The sequence below is a fragment of the Pholcus phalangioides genome, unplaced genomic scaffold (genome assembly GCF_987345545.1).
Source record: "Pholcus phalangioides strain wild (caught in Gottingen) unplaced genomic scaffold, Ppha-v1.0 ptg000015l_1, whole genome shotgun sequence".
NCBI classification, from domain to species: Eukaryota; Metazoa; Arthropoda; class Arachnida; order Araneae; family Pholcidae; genus Pholcus; species Pholcus phalangioides.
Genome location: NW_028301608.1, coordinates 1,985,848 through 2,010,473, shown reverse-complemented (window position 1 = coordinate 2,010,473; position 24,626 = coordinate 1,985,848). Strand labels below are relative to the sequence as shown.

Sequence of the window (24,626 nt, the reverse complement as noted above, 5' to 3'; positions counted from 1 at the left end):
AAAAATTTAGAATGCAAAATATAAAAACATTGCATTTTGGTAATAATCACATGAAGTTTATTGAGAAAGAAGGAAGTTTTTGCCATATTTTCAGACTAGGTTTTGATAGACGGCTTTTCCATTTACAGTAAAACTTTTGATTAACCATCACTGCCCAGACCAGGGCTGTGACATATAACTGAATAGGGAAAACAGAAATATCTGAATACAGTAACATGATTCACACACAGAAACGTGATTTCACTGCAGGCTTGGGATGAAAATGAAAATAAAATCCTTTAAAAGTGAATATAAATCAATATAAACTTCAATAAAAGGTCAGCCTAGGCAGTGGCAACATTGGAAATAGACATTCTTTATGTTGTATCCCTTCCAAAATTCTTTGGTAGTTATGGCATCATCAGATGAAAGCAAGCCTTTGATAAAAGCTTTTCTGTAACGTCGCTTCATATTTTCTATTATTCCCTGGTCCATAGGCTGGATAAATGGAGTTGTATTCTCTGGGAGAAAGAGGCATGTTATTTTGCCATCATCACTTTTGAGTTCATAAGAGGGGTGCGTCTGGGCATTCTTTATTAAAAACAGTGCTTTCATTGCTTTTTGGTCATACAAGTTCTAACTTGAGGCACAAAAACATTGTGGAACCATTCTGAGAAAATTGTTTGGTCCATCCAAGCACTTTTTTGAGCGTAATAGTTCACAGGCAATACGTTAATATTTGAAGCACATGGTTTTTTGGATTTACCAATTACAAGCAGGGATAATCTATGATTGCCGGTGGCATTTGCACAGACCGTAGCAGTGATCTGATTTTTCTGGATCTTAAAATCTAAGGCTGTTTTTTTTTTGATGGATAACAAACTGACAGTTAAACGAGTCACAGTTAATCAAAGTTTTACTGTATATGGTGTTTTAATGCAGGCAACAAAGAAAGTCATAAACAGGGTTCCACTGCATTTTAAAATATGTCTTCATTTTTTAGCAGCTCTCACATGAATATTTAAATGATTATTTTTGTTTATAACACAAGGGGCTAAACTGCTTTATAGATAGCAACAAATATAACATTACCTGTATTGCACAAGTATCTAATGCAAGTACATCTAACAAGTTGACAATCTTAAATCTTAATCCTATTTCTACTCCCATAAATGTTACACAATTTTAAGGCTTCGTATGTGAAAATGGCTTTAATTATTTTAAAATAAATATCAATATTGGGAGAATAATAAACCATATGATGCAGGTATGTTATTTCATAAATAACTCAAAATATTATTTTATGTACATATATTTTATCATAGGCAGCATCTATTTATATTTCTTTAAAGGACGTTTACTTTGCTATGACTTTTTTTCACTTTTTGGGTGGCTCAGGTAATCTCTGCAGGAAGATCTTCCCAAGAATGAAAAATGGTGTCCTCACGTAAACTGTTTTAATTTAGGGAAATAGGTCATCATCTGGTGAGCTCGTACCTGGACGGCATAACATATTTGGGGGGGGGGGGGGAACAGCACCTTTCTCACTCTGCATTTCTGTTCAGATAATTGGTTAAAATGTTCTTAGACATGCATTGCCAAGCGAAATAGGTGATCCATAACTTACCAATTCAGGTTGGTTTTAGTGCTTCATTATGCAAATTATTGCAAGTGTGAGTAGGCATTTCCCTAACACTGCCTGATTTGAAGTAGCATTCACTAGGGAGAGTTTACACATTAGTACATACAGGGATTTAATGGAATCATATCCTACGTACACAAGTTTTTAACGATTAACATGGTTTCCATTTCAAAAAATTCAGAAAAAAATCTTGAATGATATGTAATAAAAATAAAATTGAAGCAAATATATATGGGAAGAAAGTTTTATAACGAAGGAAAAAAAAAACATTAGGGTCAAAATAATCCTTCCTCGACATTGAATATTTTTCCTATAAAAAAAAAATTTATATCGAAAAAGAAATTAGTAAAACTCTTATTTACTGATGGTTTAAGTACTGCTCAGAGAAATTGTTAATAATACTTGAATATGATAATGATTCCTGATGACAGCAGGAGGGACACATACAGTTGCGAGTTGCTGGTACATACATTTCTTTTTTTTTGTACCATGTAAAGTTACATCTTCCTATGCACTGGCCCCAACAATAACTATACGAGATTCCTTCCATAATCAAAAATAAATAAAATCACAATGACCATCATTTATGTTTTATAGACAAAAAAAAGTAATATAAGAAATTTGAAAAACTCATAATTTAATCATCGACATATTACCATGGTAATATAATGATATATAAGAATGTTATATCATAAGAAAAATATGCAATGATTAAAACCATCAAATAATTTTGATAAATGCAATTATAGAAAATTGTATACACAACTATCACATAGAAGTCAAAATCATGCTTACAATCTATACATCTTCAGACATTTGCGGATCAGGTAAAAAAAAGGTGATGTTGAAAAAAAAAATAGGGTCTTTGAATTAATAAATAAAAATAATAAATAAGTAAAATTCTTATTTACTGATGGTTTAAGTACTGCTCAGAATAATTGTTAATAATACTTGAATATGATAATGATTCCTGATGAGAGTAAGAGGGACACATACAGTTGCATAATCTTTATTTTCTTTATTATATGTAAAGTTACATCTTCCTAGTCACAGAAAGATCCTACTCTGTTTAAAAAACATTGAGAACAATTAAAAAACATTCATCTGAATCTTTTGGGGGCATCTATGTCAACTTAAAAACCTTTGAGAAATTTGATTAAAACCATATAGCCGATCTTGAGTACCTCCAAGATCAATAGGCTACTACTACTTTACCGCACACCAAATCCGGTCATATTTCACCATATGGCAATTTCAAACCAGCGGAGTTGGGTGGAAAATAGAGGCTCCATTCCCTCAGTGATCACCTCAGGCTCGGTAGGTAAAGAACTTGCCTCTGATGTTTAATACCCGGATTCAAACCCATGGACCTTGATGGTAACCTTCATTTAGGGGAAGACGAGCATCTTACCATTGCACCACTTGGGCACTAGATCAATAGACTGGTCAACTGAATGATTCAAGCTGCCTTTTCTCCGTCAGGGAGGGGGAAGAATAAAGCATTGTGTTTTGCTTGCATTGCCAGAAAGGGTCAAATTTTAAGTCTGATCACACTAACAGTTATTTTTATAAAAAGACAATGAGCAGGATCATTTTACGATGATGTTTGATTGAGTTTATTTATTAAAAATAACAGGATGGACATTGGGCTTAAGACCTAGCAATTATTTAATGTTTTCCAGCATGAAATTTCATTCTTTTGTCCTGGACATTTTTTATGCAAGTTTCACAGAAGTCGATGTGAAGAATCTACAATAAAATAACAAAGCTTGATTAACTAAATTATTCTTTTTGAAGATAGAAAATGAATGCACTGGCCCCAACAATAACTATACAAGATTCCTTCCATAATAAAAAAATAAATAAAATCACAATGACCAAATTTAGATTGTGTGTGTTTACCATCAAGACACATGGGTTTGAACCCAGGCATAGAACGTCATAAGCAATGTTGATGGGAGAGCCATCAACATTGCTGCACTACTACTGAGCCTGGGGCGACCACCGATGGATGGAGCCATTTCCCACTCAACTCCACTAGTTGGAAATTGCAGTATAGCGATATATGACCAGAGTTGGTTAAAAAAGCATTTAGATTGTATCGATGAAAAAAGTGTTATGAGAAATTGGAAAAACTCATGATTTAATCATTGACATATTACCATGGTAATATAATGATATATAAGAACGTTATATCATAAGAAAAATATGCAATGATTAGATTAAAACCAAATAATTTCGATAAATGCAATTATAGAACTTTGTATAAACAACCATCACATAGAAGTCAAAACCATGCTTGCAATCCATACATCTTCAGACATTTGCAGATCAGGTAAAAAAAAAGGTGATGTTGAAAAGAAAAATAAGGTACTTATGAGCACAATAGTGACACTTAGTGTTTTTTTTTCTGGCAATATGAAATGCTATGCAGTGACAGCACTTTTTTAAATTTAAAGTGTTGAGAGGTGGCCATAATTATAACTTCATTGTCACTTTTTTTCCCAGACAAAAGAAAACTACTGGTTAGCGTTGAAGTCATAAAAACAATAAAAAATTGTTTATAACAAATGCATTCTCATGATAGGTACCTTATAAAGGTGGGGATAAATTTTTTTTTGCCTCCCTAGATAGTAATCTTTCTTTTTCCTTAATGAGAGGAAGACTCAGGCATTGTCCACAGCTGTGCTGTCATTTTTTTCTTGAACACGACCTTTTCTCATAGCGGCACTTTTCCTAAGCATTTCTCTTTCTTTTGCCAAGTCAAGAGATTTTTTCACAAACATTTCTTGATTCTGTTTGATAAAGTCAGCATTTTCTAAGACAAAACTGTCTGGTTTACCATAATTAGGAGGATTCCCTCTTGGATCATAGCCCAGCGTTTCGAGCATGGGTGCTATCTTGGCCATATCTCTCACAACATCTTTCGGTATCTTTCCGACCCATTTAGACAGAGCTTCTATATTCACTGGCTTGATCACTTGGTCTGTAGATCGTTCCAACCTACGTATATATAAATATTATGTATAAACATTTATACAAAAACATATCTTTATATTGTTTGTAATTACATTTTTAATTGGGTTGCTGTGTTTTTGAGAAGAATATAACATCCGTATTTGTTGTGGGCATCTTTTTCTCAGCAGCCTCGTTGGGTATTTTGAGCCTTTGTATTTGTATTATGCAACATGTTCAACATCAAATAACTGTTGGTTCAGCATGCATATATAATATACACAACTTTACTTTTTTTTCCAAAAAGTGAAGTTGTCTACACACACATATATAAATATATATGAGAAAGAAGTTGTTTGCAAAAAAATCATGTACAAGCGTGTTAAATCCAAGAAATTGGAGTCTGATATCTAGCTGTTTACATGAAAAGGAGGGATGAAAAAATGGTCAGAATTATTTTGAAAAGCCAAGAATGAACTTTAAAGTAACCATTTTGAAAGCACACACAAGACCAAGCAATTTTCACGAGGTTTTTTAGTACCCTGAACTTTTTCAATTCAGATTTTCATCAGACCTAGAAGGCACTAGTCCATCAAATCATTATATAAGATGTACAGATCAAACTACCACTGCACAGACTTCAAAAATTCCATTTTAGTTTTGTAAAGATAGAGATATTGATAGATCTTTTCATTCAGTGGATGGCTATATTTCTAAAAAAAACGTTTCTGTTTGGGATCTAACACATATTAAAAAAGAACTTCCCTAATCAGGACACCCATAATCCAGACTTTTCTGCTGAGAATTGTTTTTTTCTTAACCGGGGACTTGGATGTTTCTTCTTTACTCACAAAAGTTCAGTTTCTGATTTTTCTATAAGATCAGTCATTTTCTATCTTTTTGTACCACAGTTCCTGATGTACTGTGGGTGTTCACTGTGGTTTTTAGGGTTTCTGAGAAAGAGGAAGCAACAATGTCATCTACATGTCTCAATGAATATAAGTCAGAAATATAAATTTTCATCAAAAGAACTTTTGTTTATTCATTTCTACTTACTGTAGAGTTGACTTGTGTTTTAGAACTCATCCAGCACTTATTTTTTGTGATTATCTATGTGAACTTCAAAACATGCAAAAATGGTAAGGTATGTATAAACTGCTAATGGCAATATAAGGCTCCAAGTATATGTGAGAAAGTCTAACTTTGGCTGGAAAAAGCTAGAACATGGAACACCAGTGGAAATATTGCGTTTGAAAAATATGAAATCAGAAAAAATCTACCTTTTAAAATCTTGAGAAATTTTTTTTTCAGATCCACGCAAGACACTTACATAAAATATGTTTAAAGAATATGGAAAAGGGATTTTTTTAATGGTAAAGTTAAGAAATTTAGAAAGTGAAAACTAAATTATCACACTAATTAAAACTTTGAAACTAAATTATCTATTACTATATGCTCATATATATACTATAAAGCTCATTGCTTTATTAATTTTCTTTCAAACGAAAAATATGAATCAAAATGCTCAAGGTGGCACATAACTGTATTAAATATTAAAACTAGATCCATAATCTGGAATCACCCAGGTCCAGAGGAGTCTCGATTTCCGAGGTTCTGCTGTATATGTGGGGATAAAAGGTAGTAAATTGCCTAAATGGGCAACAAAAGGAGTTCTGTATATTTTAGAAAAAAAAAGTGATGAAAAAATTTAACATAGAAAAATAAGTGGACCTAATAAAACAAAATGGTCAGTACGAGAAGCAGAAAACAACATTTAAATGGAAGTTGGATCACAGATGATTCAAGACTGAACAGCACAAAAGGTTCCTGTTTTGATTTTTCTACTTTGATGAAACATAATTCTGAGATATCACAATTATTTCATACATTCATATTGTACTCGTGTTCATAAAAACAGAAATACTAATTTTATTCACAAACTTCAATCATTGTTAGTGAATTTTATTCACTATTGCCAGAGCAGAACAAGGTAAATGACACTCAGCCATGTCACAACCCTATCAATCAGCAAAATAAAACCTGCCTTAGCTCCAATAAGAACTAAAGCCAAGCAACGTTTGAATACCCATGCATTTTTAGGTAACTTCTTCATACCGTCAGTCCATTCATATCCAGTTCCTGGTAGTCCTGTCTGAAGAATAGGACAATTAATGTTAACATGACCAGGCTATTCAGTGATGCTTCCAACACACATACCATGACTTTCATGCGAAAATATTTCTATCCTTCTCTTACGAAACCATTGAAAGTCAACTTTGTCACCTATCATAAAGCAAATTGGTTCAAACTTTACCCCATTTCCCCAGGCATCAATAGCACCAGAACATCATTCGATCATCAGCTCCGCATTTTGTTCTATTCAAAGACTTCCACTAGTCGTGATTCCATTCTTTTCATTACCCCTTTCTTTCTGATAAGCAGTTCCTGGTAGAAAAGGTGATCAATACTGGCTGAATGCGTTTTAATATTTTTTTGGCAGTAACTCACTAAAAAATCTTTTTTCTCTTATTTTTACAACATTTTATTTTATTATCAAATGAATGAAAAGCACATAGACATATAAAATAATTTTTTGTGTTCATTTAAACTATTGTCATTTTTTGGTTCAAACTATCAAATTTTTTTTACAAATATTTTTTTTTAAATTTTCAACTGGAAAAATAAATTTGAAAGTATCAGAAATAATGGAGCCCAATCTTCCTAATTTAAAACCCAGTGTTTCTAAATAAAACTACTTTAAGAGTTATTGTAAAAAAAATTCACTTCTGTAAGGAAGATACAATAATAGGGAGGAAGACAGGATGTATAAGCTAGATTTTTTTATTCCAAGATTTTTGTCCTCGGTGGCATTAAACACAATTAACTACTTCATAACAGTTTTCATAACAAAGGACAGCATATGTAGATTTTGCAAAAAGAAAAGACACCTACAGAAAGTGTGTAGATCGAAAACTAATGCTAATCCGCTGAACCAGGAACCTGATGATTTTCCTGTCAATAATCTACAGGCTAATAGAAACAAGAAGTTGATGCTTGATGTATACCTTGAAGCAGGGTTGGTAAAAAAACCAGTTTTTTTGTTTTAAATAGTATCAACATTAAAAACAATGAAATTTCTGAAAAATCATTCAAACTTCCAATAATTAACTAAAATAAAATGTTTATTAATGTAATTAACACTATTCCCATGCTAATTAATCAATAAATATTTATTACATTTTAACAAAAACCACCTTTTCAAATTTAATTATTTTTTGCTTAACTCAATGGATTATTGTGTGCTTGAAAATTCTTTTAATGTTATTATTAATCATATAATATATAAAGGTTTTTCTCCAGTTACTTTCAGTATACTTAATTAGGAAGCTATTTTGCACCAACTATAATAAAAATTAGGTGAATATAATGTATTTAATGAAGTATAAATAATGCAGATTAATTAGCAATGATTTAAGATATACAGGGTGATTATAACTAAGGTTCTGATTTCAAAACACTGTAAAAAAACGATTGTCGGAATGACAATTCTATTCAATTCAATATTCCTGAAGAAATGGAATTTTATTAAGTACAGGGGAAAAAAATACTTAAAAATGTATAATTAATGACATCCAACATGTGGGAAATTTGCTCACAGAATGGAAACAATAGCCAGTCAGGGCAAAATGATACCTTAATTACAGCATTGCATGATTTCATAATTCATGGAAACATCACAAAAAACGAAGTAATTGAACAAATAACTACAACTTACTTAAGAAATGTTAAATATGTTGTCCAACCTGAGGTTGAAAGCACAAAAAATGTTGTTCAACAACAGAATCGGAGTATGCCATGGTCATGATGTAGATGTGCTTGCAATTCAGCTTTATTAAACCAAATGCCCCCTCCCCCCCATTAATATTCCTGAGGAACTTCTAACATATAGGGAATGTGCTGGAGATTGCAATTCAAAGTTTGCAATCTGACCAATGTTTATTACACCCACAGCCAAAAGTTGCAAGAGTTAAGGTGCATCCTGTCAAAATGGGTCTTCAGCAGCTGCTTTGCTGGTATTGCAATGTGCATCTTGATAGAAGTTCTATCCACACACTGATGCTGTGGAAGTACCGAAATGATGTGGTTGCACAAAATAGATTATACTGCTGGCCAAGTACAGCATCATCTACTTTACATTTTGCACTTTTTTCTTTTGCGAAAGAAACGTCCATTGCTTCAGGAGTATCCATGCAAATTTTCAGGTCATTCCGATCAGTACTTATTCTGACAGTTTTGGATCCAAAACTTTAATTGTAATCACCCTGTATATAGCTGATTATTTTTCATAAATCTGTTATTATTATTCAGTAGAACACTGATTAACTGGGCATAACAGTGTGAAAGTATAAAAAAAACTACTATTGAATATTAAGACTGGGAGATATACAGTAGGAGACGTGCTACTTCTTATGGGAAAGAAAATGAAAATGTACGTGAGGAAATGTAACTACTAGTACACTAGTCTGTCCTTTAGGGGTAGCTGGTGTGTCTTTATTGGATTATAGGATCACCTGCCCCTAGCATGATGGTGTCACTACTGTTGCTGCTTCTTTGTGAAGGGAAAAAGAAACCCTGTGAGATAATACACCACTATATTTAGATGTGTGATGCAATCCTTATTCATGAATTTGCTAAAGATAGGGCATCAGAATGTAACCAAAGGGTAGGAAATGTTGTAAGAAGGAGAAATTTTGGCTTTTGTATATAACTTTAAATAAGTAAGATACTTACTTATAAATATATATATATTCTGGTATAAAAAAGATTCCAGAAAAATATGTATATATTCTGGCCACTTTTATGAGACTTTTTGAAAAAAACCACTTATAAAATCTTATGTCATTTAAAGATATACCATCAAAATGTACCCCAAGGATATAAAATGCAGTAAAAATGAAACATTTTGGCTAATAATGAACCAATATGATATTTTTCAAGGAAAAAATTATATTTAGGCCACTTTTATTTGATTTTTAAAAAAAAAACCACTTGGTTAAAACCAACGTGGTTTAAACCAAACAACCCTGCCTTGAAGGAAAGAAACTTTCCATGGAATTGGACACTGGTGCCACAGTATCATGTATAAATGTTCAGGAATTCAAAAAAATATGTCCAAGTGTAAAAATTTTGAAAACGAGCCTGGTTCTAAAGAACTTTGATCTATTGTTGGTACATCCAGTGGATCAAGCTACCGTGGAAGTACGTTATGGAAAGCAAACTACTACCCAGAACCTGTACTTGGTGAATCAAACAGTGAATGTAATTTTCAGAAGGGAATGGTTATGAACCTTGAAAATCAACTGGCCTGAGATGAAGCATCTCACCCAAGAAGGTTCGAGATCTTCAAAGATTGAGACCTTGCTTCAAAAATATTCTGAAATTTTTACCCGGGTCTTGGTCGGTTGGAGAAATTAGTTTTGCATGGAATTGAAGGCAGGAACCCAGCCAAAATTCATAAAAGTGAGACCAATCTCTTTCTCACTGAAAGAACATGCCGAGCAAGAGCTGGACAGATTGATTTCTGAAGGTGTACTTGAACCTGTGAACCATAGTGAGAGAATGATCCCCCATTGTTCCAGTGTTGAAATATGATGGAAACACTCGCATATGTGGTGATTACAAAGCTACCCTGAATTCCATTCTGAAGGTTGACCAACATCTGTTGCCCAAAATAGATGACATCTTTGTGGAGCTTGCAGGAAGAGTGGCATTTTTGAAGACTAAATTGGCCAAAGCTTACCTATAGATGGCAGTGCAACCAAGAAATAGACACCTACTGACTATCAATACACACAAAGGGTTATTCTGATACGATGACATGGTAGCGCCATCTGTCCGACAATAAGGGAATCACATACATAACATTTGGTCAGTCAGAACAATGATTGGAGAGGCTTCTTAACCATACATGCACCTTGTACACATTCCTCTATGGAGTTTCTAATAAATCAGTACATGCTGAAATGTGTGTTCTGAGTGAATGTGTCTACATAACATTTATGTTGTCAGAATTGGGCCTGTTTCATGTTCATGTTTTGTCATCATGCTTGTTTCGCTATCAAGTGCTGCCGTCTACCTTCCATATTCTGAAATAAAGATGATAAATTCTTGAATTTTTCATGTGATGTCAGTATCATATAGGTTTGTTTGCTCTCTACAGAGAAACTTTTTCACGTCTCAAAGTTGGAAAACTGCAGAAAATCAACTTCAGATCACTGTGCATCAAACACGTTCAAACCCAAATTCTCACAATGAGAGTCCAGCAGCTATTGGAGAGGTTGTAGTATAAGCTAGGAAAGTTTCTAAAGATGAAATCTTTGTGGTGATTTCGAAATTCCCAAGGCTTGTATATCTGCGATTTTTGCAGACTGGTCAGTTTCATACCCGAAGTCCAATACTACTGCCGGCGTTAAATAAATTCACTTAATGCAATGCTCGTCAATTATCGTGTAGCCATAATTGCAGTTTTGCGATTGCCAGTTTTACTAAAAAAGATGCTTGTTTTTTCCAAATTTTTGTCTAAATTAATATCTGTATATTTGTATCAAAAATTGCACACAACTTGTGTGATTATCACCTAATGTGTAACTTCTGGTATTACTGTATTAAAGAATGCATATGAAAATGGATTTCATACCATTGCAGCATTACTTTGATGGAAATACTCACTTAGATATTGAGATTCCACCAGGTTTATCGACGTACTGGTCATGATGAAGGACTGAATCATTCCATGGAATATCTAAAAACTGTAAAATTTTCTCCATCCAAAACTTTGGATGTAGAACAAGCTGCTCATAATGTACAGGCATGCAATACTGAAGAGTAAGGGTCATACACTGGGAATACATAGATGACATTGCCCCATTCCACTTTGTCAAGCATTGCCGGTAATCAGAAAGGTCAAAGCCAGTAATCGTAACCTGTGAATAAAAATATTTCCAGAAATTATGAAAAAAGGTCTCAATACAAGAAATTTAAGTGTTATAATAATAATAACATGATCCTCACCAATTCCCAAGGGATCAGCATGATCCGTCCAGGGAATTTGTTAGTGTTAGTAAACATCCATGCCCGAACCAGGATTCGAACCCAGACCTGCACAGTGAGAAGCTAGTTCCCTAACCACTCGACTGCCAGGCGGCAAGTCAAATATCTTTTAAAAACATCAACACAATTTATTTTTGAAAGTTTAAAATAATTCTACCATTGTGCAACAATTTTTTTCAGCAGATTTTAGCCATTCCAGGCTTCATGGAAACAAAATACAGTGCCTGGAATTTTTGTGCAATCTTTATCACAGAAGTGATTCCAATAAATCAGCATTAACCGTTTAAAGGCCAATGTTCCATAAATGGAATAGTTTTTATTTACAAAAATATCAGATAAAAATTGGTTCAAACATTTCAGGTTTTTTAAATCATATATAGATGAGAGTTCAAAGCATTTTTTCAAATAAATTTAGAAACTTCAGGTTGATATAAACATTTTTCACAGAATTTTGAAATTTGACATTTTTTGGGCATTTCACCATTTTGATAAAAATTTGCCAAAATTTCAATTTTGAAGTAAATTAAAAATTAGTATTTTGTGTTTCTACCACTTAATTTACAACTTTGTACTGTTAAACGTTAAAGAACTACGAGCGTTCAAAAATGCATGTCTCATTTATGGAACATTGGCTTTTCAAGAGAGCGGGATTCCGGGGATATCTAATGTGCAGTGTGCTGCTTCGATTTCCCCATTCTAACCCCAGGGTGGTTGTCATCGTTCGACATGTGTATAAAGGCTAATTCTGGGTAATATAACACAGAGGAATGTGCTTTCTGGTGTGGATTGTTTATATTGGGTGAGTACTTTTTTATTCTTGCATTCTTAGAAATGTATGTTTTAGCGAACTTCAGACTAATCAAACCAAGTTCGACAATGTTAGATAGTCTTGTTGTGTTCAGCTGAGTGTAACCATATTAAAAAGGTATCTAACATTAGAAGAAGCTGTAGGATATTTAGAAACTCTTTAAGATTACGAATTACAGAATGCAGATATATGCCAATTACGTGCTAATGAGAACATCATGGATGAAGATGATATTGTTGAAAATTATCTACAGTAGTACAAACAGATATCATTTTGAAGGGGGGGGGGAGATTTAATGATTAATGCTGTGCGCTTAAAGGGTCAACAGGCGAACTGTTCCCATAGCAGGTAGTCTAACAACAGGCTGCCTGTAAGCTGTAGGTATGAATGAATGATTGCCAGGAATATGGTGCAGACTTATCCCATTGCAGAGATCTCTTCCTGCCCAGCTTCGTGGCAGAATCTGGAACAGCAGGAATACAGCAGAAAAGGGAGAGTGAAATACCAAATATAGTAGTCTCTCATTATAATATGCATCTCAGATATTTCATGCGTCTTATTAGAACCACTTTACAAAAATTTAACCAACATAAAACCTAGAAAAATTTGTCGGTTATATTGTGCAATATTATATCACATATTTCTTTGTTTCCCAACGTGTGTGACATCTCTTCCAAGCTGATTTATGATGAAGATACTCATTCTCATATGGGCTGGGGGGAAAATTGAAGTGCTAGGTTTAGAACAAATTTTTAACTGCTTGTTCATCCAAATGTGTTTTGATAAGGGTTGGCAAGTTTGGGACAGTAGAGTAAAAACCATGGTTATATAATATCTGTAACCAAATAAAAAACTGTGTAAAGAGAATAAGTAAGTAATATAAGTAAAGTTATAATCATAAGTAAATATAATAAATATAAAAGCATATCGTAAGTAAAGTTAATATAAACTGATATTAATTTATCAAACAGATTTTAACAGTTTCAAATCACAAACTTAATGAAAGGGGCTAACAAAACACAAAAGACAAGAATAAAATCATGCTTCAACAGTTTTAGATTATCCGACAGATTTTAGAGGTGAACAGTTGTTTTATCTTTTTGTGGTTTCTTTCAAGTATTAGCAGGATTTGATGAATCCTAGGCACCAAGTAGATATGGCTACTAAAAAGTTGAAAGTGGCACCTTTTTTTGTGTACGATTACTGAATTGAAGTCTGAGGACAGCAAAAAAAAAAAAAGAAATTGCATCAATGGGTGTCTGTTAGCATGGAAACCTCCTTTGCTTCTATGATCACGTGACTAAGGCTTTGGGTAAGAGCAAAAATGTAGATATTGTTTACCTTGATTTCCAGAAGGCAATCTATTGGGTCCAACATGGTAAACTCTTGAAGCGTTTACATGAGATTGGGATTGGGGGGCAACTTGCTGAATTGGATAGAATCGTGGTTAAGAGATAGGTCTCAACGAGTTATGGTGAATGGGGAATTCTCTGGTTGGACAGGCGTCACAAGTGGAGTTCCTCAAGGAAGTGTCCTTGGCCCCATACTTTTTCCTTTACTAGCAAATTTGCACATGACGTGAAGCTAATGTGGGTAATTGGGAATCAAAGCAATAGGAAGTTGCTGCAGACCAACTTAACCAGGATTGCAGCATAAGCAAATTAATGGAGCATGATGTTTAGCGTTGATAAATGCATGGTCGCTCATTTATTTTGGTTCAAACAACACACGTTCTCTTACGGGTTGAATGGTGTCTCTATCCCGGATGCAAGTAGGGTCACCAATTTGGGAATTCTCATTGACGGCTTAAGTTTTTGAACATTGTTCAGCAGTGGTCAAAAAAGTGAATAGAATGCTTGGTCTCATTTTCAAAAAGGTCTCTTCGCGTTCTCCTAAAGTCATTCTTTCACTTTTTCGAGGCTTAGTTTGTCCGCGACTGGAGTATGCTGTAAGAGGGCTACAGAGGGACATAGACTTGGTTGAAGGGGTGCAGAGAAGAGCTACACGTGTCCTTATTGGCACACAGGGCTTGCGTTATGAAGAGAGACTTCATTTTTTGAATATGTTTACATTGGATGAACGCAGGTGTCGAGGAAATATGATCTAAGTGTTCGAAATTTTCAATGGGATGGATAGGATGGACCATGAACTTTTAGTACAACACCAATCGACTGCTTTTACAAGGGGACACCAGTATCGATTGGTGAGGGACAATGTAAGGTTATGGTGTCGCAGGGAATTTTTCTCTTATAGGGTTGTTAATAAATGGAATGGCTTACCCCCTGAGGTAGTTAATTGCAACACAACTGACACGTTTAAAAAGAAATAAGATAAATATGTTGGGGTAAATCGAGAAGCTATCCATACTTAGAATAAGACAACCATAAATACATTATGGGCATTGTATGGTATTTTATAATGTGTATATATTGTTTATAATTTTTGTGATTGGTTTTTAATTGGGTTGCTGTATTTTTGAAATATATGACATCCATATTTGTTATGGGCATCTTTTTCTCTGCCACCTTGTTGGGCATTTTGCCTGTTGTGGCGTTGTATTTGTGTAAATCCCAGAAAAAGCAATCTTACACTATTGTGGACCAATTTTTGTTAGGAAAAAAATGCCTTAAGCCTATGAAATTTTGTTGACAAAACCAATCAAGTTTTCTTTGATAATACTAACATACTTTGAAACGCTCAGTCCAAAACCTTGTTAACCTTGACTTTCAGATTTTAGAGAGAGTTTTAAAGGAATTTAAATAGTTTATATAATGCATTAGTATAATCGAAGGCAAGTGTTTGTTTTCACATCATATTTTGACACTAAAGAACCAGTTTTGGATAAGTTTGCGACAGGTTAAGGAAAATTTTTTTATGCTTTTACCAAGTTTCAATTTTTTTGATAAATTCAAATTTTTATCATTTTTTTTGTTTTCAAACAATTTGTTTTCAGCATGTTACTTTCATCAAAAGAAAATCTATTGGTTTCATGTTATACAATGGATTTTTCGTGGCTTTGTACAGTAAAATCCATGTGTCCTATTCGAAACCAGTTTGAACATACAAAATCCCAACCCTGGTTTTGATTACCTTATTTATGTGTATTATTAAGCAAAATGAAAAATAAATAACGATCAACTCACCATCACTATTGAGTATTATTAAAGAAAATCTTATTAAATAAAACTTATAATATATAACTTTTCTTGTGAAAAGTCTTCCATTTCTACAATTTGATTGAAATATAGGTTAACTTTAAATACAATCATATTTGAGCATTAGGAAAATGAAACTGCTTCAATATATCAAGACATTAAAAAAATATACCTTTCTAGAGATTATTGAATGAACAACAGCTCTTCCATCTCGTAACAGAAGAATGAATTTCGCTTTTGGGAACAATGAATGAAGATAAACGGATGATCGCAAGGTGAATGGATCTTTATTGCACAATCGAGGAGCAGCTTCTCCGTGATGAGCAATTATCTCCAGGGTGAAAGCAGCTATTGCATTGTCTAGTACCTATACATTGATACAATTTCATTGTATTTTTAAAAATGCAGGTGAAAAAAACTCAATTTAAAAAGTGTGAAAAATGCTTTATAAAGCAGCACCTCATCAAGCGAAACAATTTTGTTTATCCTATAATGAGCAAGAAAGATTTAATTCCATCCTAAAGGAAAAAATGCAAGGAAATACCTTATGGTTGCACCAATGTAAAAACTATTGAAAGAATCAGCCTGATGTAAAAGTACATGGCATAGGCGGAGATAGACTTGGAAGTCTGGGGGGGGGGGGGGAGGGAATGTCATTATTTCTGGGGGGGCACAATGATGATGTCAATTCATATATACATTAGATCAGTCAACTTCACCTTTGACGCTGCCCCCCCCCCCCGTGTATCTCCACCCATGGTACTACATGGTTACCATTACTTAGCTTCTGGTAAAATGATAGACCAACCATTTTTTACTTATGTGAACACAGTATAGCTTTTTTATACAAGGTAAATACAGCATTATATTACAGCACTATGTCACTTATTAGAATCATGGCTAATGTTATCACTTGGGTATTTATTATCACCACCAATATATTTGCCAAGTACAGAATGGATCAATATCATAACACGTGGAAAAATCTGTTAATGGTTATTGGGACTCAGGTTTATGTTATAAATTTTTTAACTAAATTTTTTGAAGCTAGGGTGCAACCAGACATTATCAACCAGCAAGACTGTAGGAATTCAGGTGTACCTCATCTTTTGTTTACAAGCATTTCATACTCTGTTCACAATGCCCTATTAGGACAGTAGTAGCTGCTATAATCCATATATGCATGAAGCTACTTTTGCAATAAGCCAATGCATAGTGGAGACAAATGTAACGTAAAAACAAAAAGCCTTTTCCTTCAGTTCTTGTTCAGTTTCTTTCAGCTGTCCAAATTCAGGCAATCAGCCAAAAAAACCTACTCAGGAGATCTATGGAACTTACTGTATATTTAAAAAATGATCATAGTTCATAAAACATAAGACAGTTCCATTCAAACTCTTCAATGTTATCACGAAAAATGTAGGATTTTATCCCAAAGCAAAAATATCCTCTTTTAAAACAATATGAAAAAAGAAAATAGCACAACTGAACATTTTTCAACCAGTTATGTGGAAAAGAAAAACTGAGCTATCCTGTACAATCAAACTTGGATAATTTAAAGCTCAAGGAGACAACAAAACAGTTAAACTTGTCTACTCCATCATATACTCTCCTCCAAGAATTAAACAGATAATTTCAACATTTAAAGACCTAAAAATCTATTTAACACAACAGCCGTAAGAGATTTAGTATATTTTTTTCTTTTTTCTCATAACATCAATTTATGTTGTTTTTTGACTATTTTTTTTATTTTCTTGATTGTTTTTGACAACCCTTCTCATTGGTCACAGAGCTTGTCAGGGCATTTGTATGCCCTTTTCTCCATGGTCTGACTGTACGTGTACAATTTCTATTATATTGTTTAACGCTCTCATTTGTATCATGAATCATATCAGTTTTATAATGCTTTGTAATATTTTCAGCAGAAATAAATTGAAATTAAACTGAATAGGAAATTCAGGAATTCCAAAAATTTGAATTAACTAAGTTTGAATTAGCCAAGTTCACCCGTAGTTTTCAATAGGTTATTTTGATCAGAAACCCAGAGATCCAGTTGGCCACATTAAACGGCATGCGCGTACTTAAAAATGCTGCATCATGAAAGAGTTCTTTATAAATGGCAAATACTTTAAATCTGGACAAGAATGATGTTACCTTGCGAGATTCATCAATACATCAATACAAACACAAAAGAATTATCACTTTTCTTTTTGTATATAATCAGTTAATTACATGTACAATTTTCAGAAAATCGAACATTTAAAATAATTTCTAACCTCTCCTATTACTCCAGCTTCTTGAAGCCTTTTTCTTTCGATGGGTGATTTCAGCCATTGCTGTTTTAAACTAAGCAAACGTGGGATAACACGCGTCTCTTCTCCACATCTAACGTCTGGATGTGCATCAAGCATTACTCTCAATAGAGTTGTTCCACTTCGGGGCATGCCACCAATAAAAATAACAGGCATGCTACGATTGTAAACATACTGTCTGGAATCTGGTCCAACCATAAAGCGCTAAAAAAAATTAGCAAGAATAAGACATTCAGCAGCAGCTATTTCCATATTCGCACTAATCTGGCATAAAATTACATAATATAAATAATCTCGAAATCGATCTGCAGATAAAATATCGATTATAAATGCAGTGGACACTTAATTTAATAGATGTCGGTTACACATAAGTGGAGATAAACATGAAAGTCTGGAGGGAGGGACACGATGACGATGATAGATTCTCATATTTATGCATATATATTAGATCACTCGGCCCTGATATTGATGCTGGGGAGGTGCCCCTCCCCATATCTCCAGCCATGCTGTTACATCGAAAATGCTTTAAATTGCAAATTATTTTTAAAAATAATTTGCAATTATTAATTATTAATTTGGAATAATTAATTATTTTCTGCAAAATAATCAGAAACATTTCACAGCAATATTACACCAATGATACGTTACTTGTCTCAACATCCCAAGGTTAGGCCTACTATTTTCTACACAACATAAAGAAAATCCAACAGAATTCAGAACTACAATAATTGATCACCTGATTAACATAAAACCCTTTTTTTAACACATCTGTCCACCCTATAACAATTTCTTTCCTTTACCTAGAGATGTGAGGTGACAATATTCTTCGGAGAATATTCTCCTGGATGCAAATATTGGAGAATAATCAAGAATATTCATTTTTCTTTTAAATAATTTAAATTTTTTTTAATAATTTTGTTTATATTGTGAAATACAAATGAGTTTTCATTGCCTGAAACATTTACAACAAAACAATTTTTGGTATAATCACCCCCAATGGCAACTTTATTTTCAGAATATTCTCCAGGTCATGATGAGAGGTTTTAAAAGTTTGGTTATACAGATTTTAGAAACCATTAGATTAAAACCTTAAAAAAATATTTTAAAATTAGATAAATTCAGAAATAAGTTCACAACAAGAGAAATTAAACCAAAGTTGATTGATAAAGGAAGATACTAAATAATCACCTTCATTCTAAGAAGATACAGAACTGTTGTTTTCTTCAATGCACATACACTTAAATTTTGTATCACTCACATTTCTTTAAAAGTTGTGCAATTTAGCCATTTTGGTTTAATTTTCTTGCTTTCAAACTTTAATATTGCGGTCTACAAACTTCAATATTGCCATCTCCTTGAGGGGGGGGGGGGAGAGACGAGGACAGAGAATATTCTCTGATAGGACTATTATAAATTACTAGAGAATATTCTCTGAAAGGACTATTATAAATTACTAGAGAATATTCTCTGAAAGGACTATTATAAATTACCAGAGAATATTCTACTAAGGACTACTATTATAAATTACTAGAGAATATTCTACTAAGGACTACTATTATAAATTACTAGAGAATATTCTACTAAGGACTACTATTATAAATTACTAGAGAATATTCTACTAAGGACTACTATTATAAATTACTAGAGAATATATATATATTCTTATCAAAAATAATCATTATTCTCAAGTTACTTATCGAGATCATAGGCGTACGCAGAATTTTTTTGACGGGGGTTTCAGATTTTTTTCCCTTCTGGGGGGGGGTTACGTTTTTTCCTGCAAAATAACACTATAATCTTGGCTCAAGGGGGGAGTTAGAACCCCAAACCCCCCCCCCCCCCTTTGCATACACTAATGATCAAGATTATTTATTATAATACATATATTCTTGATAATATTCTCTGGAAAGATTTCGGTAACTGAAGAATATTCTCGGACTATTATTATTAACTTCAGAATAATTCTTATTATTTTCTAAAAGAATATTCCCCAATAATTTATGAAAGTAGCCCTTCCAGAATATTCTCAAGGATATTATATGTAACTATATTATATAAATAACAGGAGAATAATTCTCATCAAGAACTTATCCGAATTCTAAATCTCTGCCTTGACCGTTATTAGTGATAATCTGGTCAGAATTACACTGCATTAATATACAATATTTTAACGAAGTATGTGCCGTGGCTCCCAGAGGTATCGTCTAACTTTACAACTGGTGGTGGTGTGAGCTGCCAACATTGATGTGCCTGCTTAAAGCTATGTATATACGTCGACTAGGGTAAAGACAGTCCAGAAGCCTCCGAAAAATGAGATCTGGTTGAAATTTTCGAGAGTAAGTATGTAAATCTGCCTGGTAAGTTCTCAGAAAAGTCACTTACCCTGGGGACCCAATGATGCTCTTAAGATGGCCCTATATACATATATTATGTTTTCCTTTCGATATAACGACCATCTAATATAATACCAGTTTTAAACGGATCGATGAGGGCTGTTATAACAAGTGTAGACTGTGTATTATGTTTTTACCACAATAAAATGTGTTTTAAAAAAATTTTCTGGCAGAAGAGAGATTTTTTAGAAAAAATTAAAATTAATTTTTAAACAAGGACAATAAAGGGTCTGTAGCTGAAAAATGAAAAAAAAATACATATATATTCTTAAAGAGACAAGTCTCACCTTAGCCGCAACCATAACTCCACTTGTGGGCGCACTGCATGGATTATGAAATAAATAGACCATCAGTGCAACAAACAATGACAGAACAACCAAGATCACACACTTCTTTGGTGATCTCATCACCATGCCTGTGAAGATATAAGAAAAAAACCCTCAAATTAATAAATATTAATGTAAAAAATGTTAAATATTGTATCAAATAAGGAAATGAAAGTTCAAAAGGTTATTTAAAAGGTTTAATTTGATGAAAGGTACAGTTTCTAGAATAAGAACCGCAATGTGTTTCAATGAGAAAAACTAATGTGAGTAATCTAATGTGTTAAATCTTTCGCTTTGTTAAAATGCAAATTTCATTTTAACACAATAGGCCTACCCTTTAATCTTTTAGAAAGTTCACAGTATTTCATACGTTCCTTTCAATTTCCATTCTCAGATGATTATGTTTCCTGACAAAACCTACAATTATTTTCCTTATTTATGATGATTCCTGATTTATTCAAGCTTTTTATATGTTGTAAAAACTGAGTTGCCTAGTTACCAAGTGGTCACAACACTAGCCTTTAGTGACAAGCACAAGGTTAGAAGGCTTGGTGCAAAAATTAGAAAAGTTAGGTTTAAATTTCACATAGGGACTGGATACTTGTCTATCTGTTCAGAATCAGCTCTGTACAACAGGTCTTGGTATTACAGGCCTTAGCAAAGGAACATATCAGTTAAAATTAAGTGACTCGAGTAGTAAAATACGTAATAAATCATAATTTAATTTAAGTACATAATACGCTTGGATAAATTTGAGTAGTATTGTTTACATTCAGCTGTGCGATTTTAAAAATTCCTTTGTATTCTTCCATGCAGTCTTTAAGATATTTGCATGTATGTTCAGTGGATCTGGTATAACAGGCTTATGCCACCTTCTAGAATAGCTAAATTTTTTTTACCATCCCCCCCCCCCCTCCATTGAGGAGAGATTTTTTATTCATTAAATTGATTTTTTCAGAAATTTAAAATGAAAGACTTTTTTAAAGTAAGGCTGATCTCCAGACCCCTGTCCCAATGGGTTCAATGAGCTTCCCTCTATGCAGGGCTATCTCAACACCATGCCCCTCCCTCAGGCAAAGTGATATTCTCCGGCTTCACATTAATTAAACCATAAATTTGCCTCTGCTTGCTGTACATTCCAACTTTATAATACTACAATAAAAAAAATATGTTGCTAGAACTTTTCTTAGATACTGGAAATGGATGACAAAAAAAGTTGAATTTTCTGGCCTATAAAGTATCAAGAGTATTCTGAAGATTTTAACAGCACGAGCAGAATTATTACAAGCCACAAATTCAAAGTTGACCAAACAAATACTCTGTGCTTTGCCAAGAAAAACATTCAATTTACTCAGTATCCAAGCCTCTACATTACTCACTGCCTAAAGAGTTTTGATAACTTGAGTCTCAAAACGTAAAAGTTCCAGATGTGATGAGTTAAAATTTTTCAAAATTCCTTCGCGAAACCTCACATTTTCGTCAAGAATGAATTTGTTATGTTTTATCGCATTCGTCCTACAAATGAGAGTAATTTATGTTTGAAGGGGCCTCAATTCCCACCCTAGGTGCCTTCGATGAACGCCCAGACCAGAATTATACGTTTTTCGGTAAATCAGAGTTTTCAGCAATCCAAGATATTCTCAATCCCATTCAGCTCAGATTACGAGACTACTTTGTTTCGTCAAAACCTCATCCCACAACTACGTTATTCTATCTTTGAATCTCTTTAGAAGTTTAGTTGATTTACAGAGTGACTATCACCTCAAAATCATTAAAATTTAAATATAGGCAATTCTCGAAATACATCCTAGTCATACAAAGTGGAAACAAACAATCCCGCATGTATAAAATTCAACCACCAATATGGGCTTCATTACCTTTATCCAGTGACACCATCCTCAAGCGAGAGAGAAGACACAGTCACGACACCCTGGCGTAACATATAATTAAGCAAGAGTGATCCGGCGAAATTCTCATGGAAGTTATTGCCACGTGCGTCTCACAACAATAATAATAATAGCAAAAAGAAATGCTCACCTGCCCGCTCTTGAAGAGAGAGAGAAGGAATATACAAATATCATACCTGTACTTCAAATCATCTGGACTCCCGTCTCTCAGAGCTTTGCGTAGATTGTGAAGCGGAACATATTTCAACAAAATAACGAGACTTGGGGGTTTCAACGTCAACTTGGACACGTCATTATTAGCGATTATTTTAATTATGGGTTCCCGGAATAAATGTGATAATGATGAATGGAGACTGATCAAACAAGCCTTCGCCACTGTGTCAACATCTGAAGCAGCAGCAACCGTGACAATTGTCAACTCCTCGGCGAATTGTTTACGAAGATCTGCCCCCTTCCTCCTCCCCTCTTTTTTAAATTGCGCAAGCCGCGATAAACAGAAGCGTCTCCCGACAGTAAAACATTTGTCCGAGTGCGCGTGCGCCTGAGGTTGCTTTGAACGTTGGTTATCATCTGGCGGCGGTTAATTGGCGCCAACATTTTTTCTGGCCGCTCAACCGGTGTTCCACGGAGCGCCAAAGGCAGGGCCGCAACTAGGGTGGGAGCAGGTGGGTCTCGTGCCCTGGGCGCAAATTTCATTCTGAAACCTCTCCTTCAATATTACAAGGGGGCGTCAAAATGCGCGGGTTACCAAGCATCTAGGGCCACTCGAGAATAATAAAATAAATCAATAACTTTGATCAATAAACAAAAAAGAGGCCTAAAGGGTACCGCCATATAAATAACATATTAAAAAGGCCTCCTCGAGTTAAACAGGGCTCTGCCATAGAAATTATACACTGAAAAGCGAGTCAGAAAAGGTTGAGAACCGCTACTATATGCTCAAACTATGACCCGCGGGGCAAAAGTGGATCTCGGGGTTATGTGATGTTGCCCGAAGCCTCAAACCTAATTTTGTGAAAATCAACCAACTTAAGGAAAGGGTCCCCAAGGTGTCGTCCTTAAGACGGCACTGGATGTACGTACAGCCGCCCTTAAGGGGTGTGCGACAAGTGCAGTCGCACCGGTCCCCGCACTTAGACATTTATCAGACGTTTGCGATAAAAAAAAATGGATTTACTTCCTACCGGGCCGTCTTGCATCAGCACATCAAGCTTTGGCCAGGGATATGGCTACTTTGAAATGGTCGGCCAAAGTCCGAATCATTCCTGCAATTCGGACTTTGGCCAAAACTTTTGACGAATCCAGCCATTTTCGCGAACTGGCCAATTTCATTAAATATTGACCCAGGCCGACCAGTTCACGAAGTGGCCCAAAGCTGTACGTGTCGTCACTAAAACAGCCCCTCGAAAGTGCTGCTCCCCCCCCCCTCTCAACGAATTTATGTGCACACAGTAACAAAATTAGTCTCACACGATACCTAACACTATTTTTTTGGCATTTGAATAGCAATCAATAGCTCGACTCCCCGCTGTGGTGGTCGAGTGGTCATAGTGACGGACTCGCATCGCGAGTACCCGGGTTCGAGCGCCACAGTGGTGGTCGGCTGAAGTTGGTTTTCTGTGGTTCCCAACTTCGGAGAGTGAATGCGAGCCGATCTCACCGTTAAAAAGTCTTGCTACAAAGAGCAACAGGCCTGGAATGGTACAAATATTCAGCCGTCACACTTCACTTCCAAAATATAGATGGCAGTACTAACGAATCAGAAACAATATTATGCTCACATTTCCGGCACAATTCACTAGGTAGCAAATTGCCCATAGTGGTACATTGAATTTGTGCTCGGTTTGAAAAATAAAATAGCTCAACCCTACTTGAAAGTCATAAAAAATGGTCATGGGCGGACCCTCCACCGCAGCGTCAACGTGCTGAAGGTTGCCCGTAATAATGACATAATTCATAACAAATAATTCTTATAGGAAAGTGTTTACTATACGTCAAATAAAAGACAGTCTTCAATAACATGGGTCGAACTGAAAAAGATG

The 24,626-nt window shown here is 34.4% G+C and overlaps 1 protein-coding gene across 2 annotated transcripts; it reads right to left on the bottom strand.

Annotated features, from left to right (window-relative positions):
* Positions 1-2,105: 2,105 nt before the first annotated feature.
* On the bottom strand, positions 2,106-23,111 carry Tpst (tyrosylprotein sulfotransferase). Of its 2 annotated transcripts, none has more exons than XM_089242522.1 (6): positions 22,761-23,111; positions 20,639-20,766; positions 17,923-18,162; positions 15,822-16,016; positions 11,306-11,559; positions 2,106-4,624 (listed from the first exon to the last, which is right to left on the bottom strand). In XM_089242522.1, the coding sequence occupies exons 2-6, from the start codon at positions 20,762-20,764 to the stop codon at positions 4,288-4,290; spliced, it is 1,152 nt and encodes a 383-aa protein (XP_089098648.1). In that variant the 5' UTR covers positions 20,765-20,766; positions 22,761-23,111; the 3' UTR covers positions 2,106-4,287. The 2 variants fall into 2 exon arrangements, with proteins under 2 accessions (XP_089098648.1, XP_089098647.1); XM_089242521.1 differs by lacking the exon at positions 22,761-23,111 and adding an exon at positions 22,555-22,666.
* Positions 23,112-24,626: the final 1,515 nt, after the last annotated feature.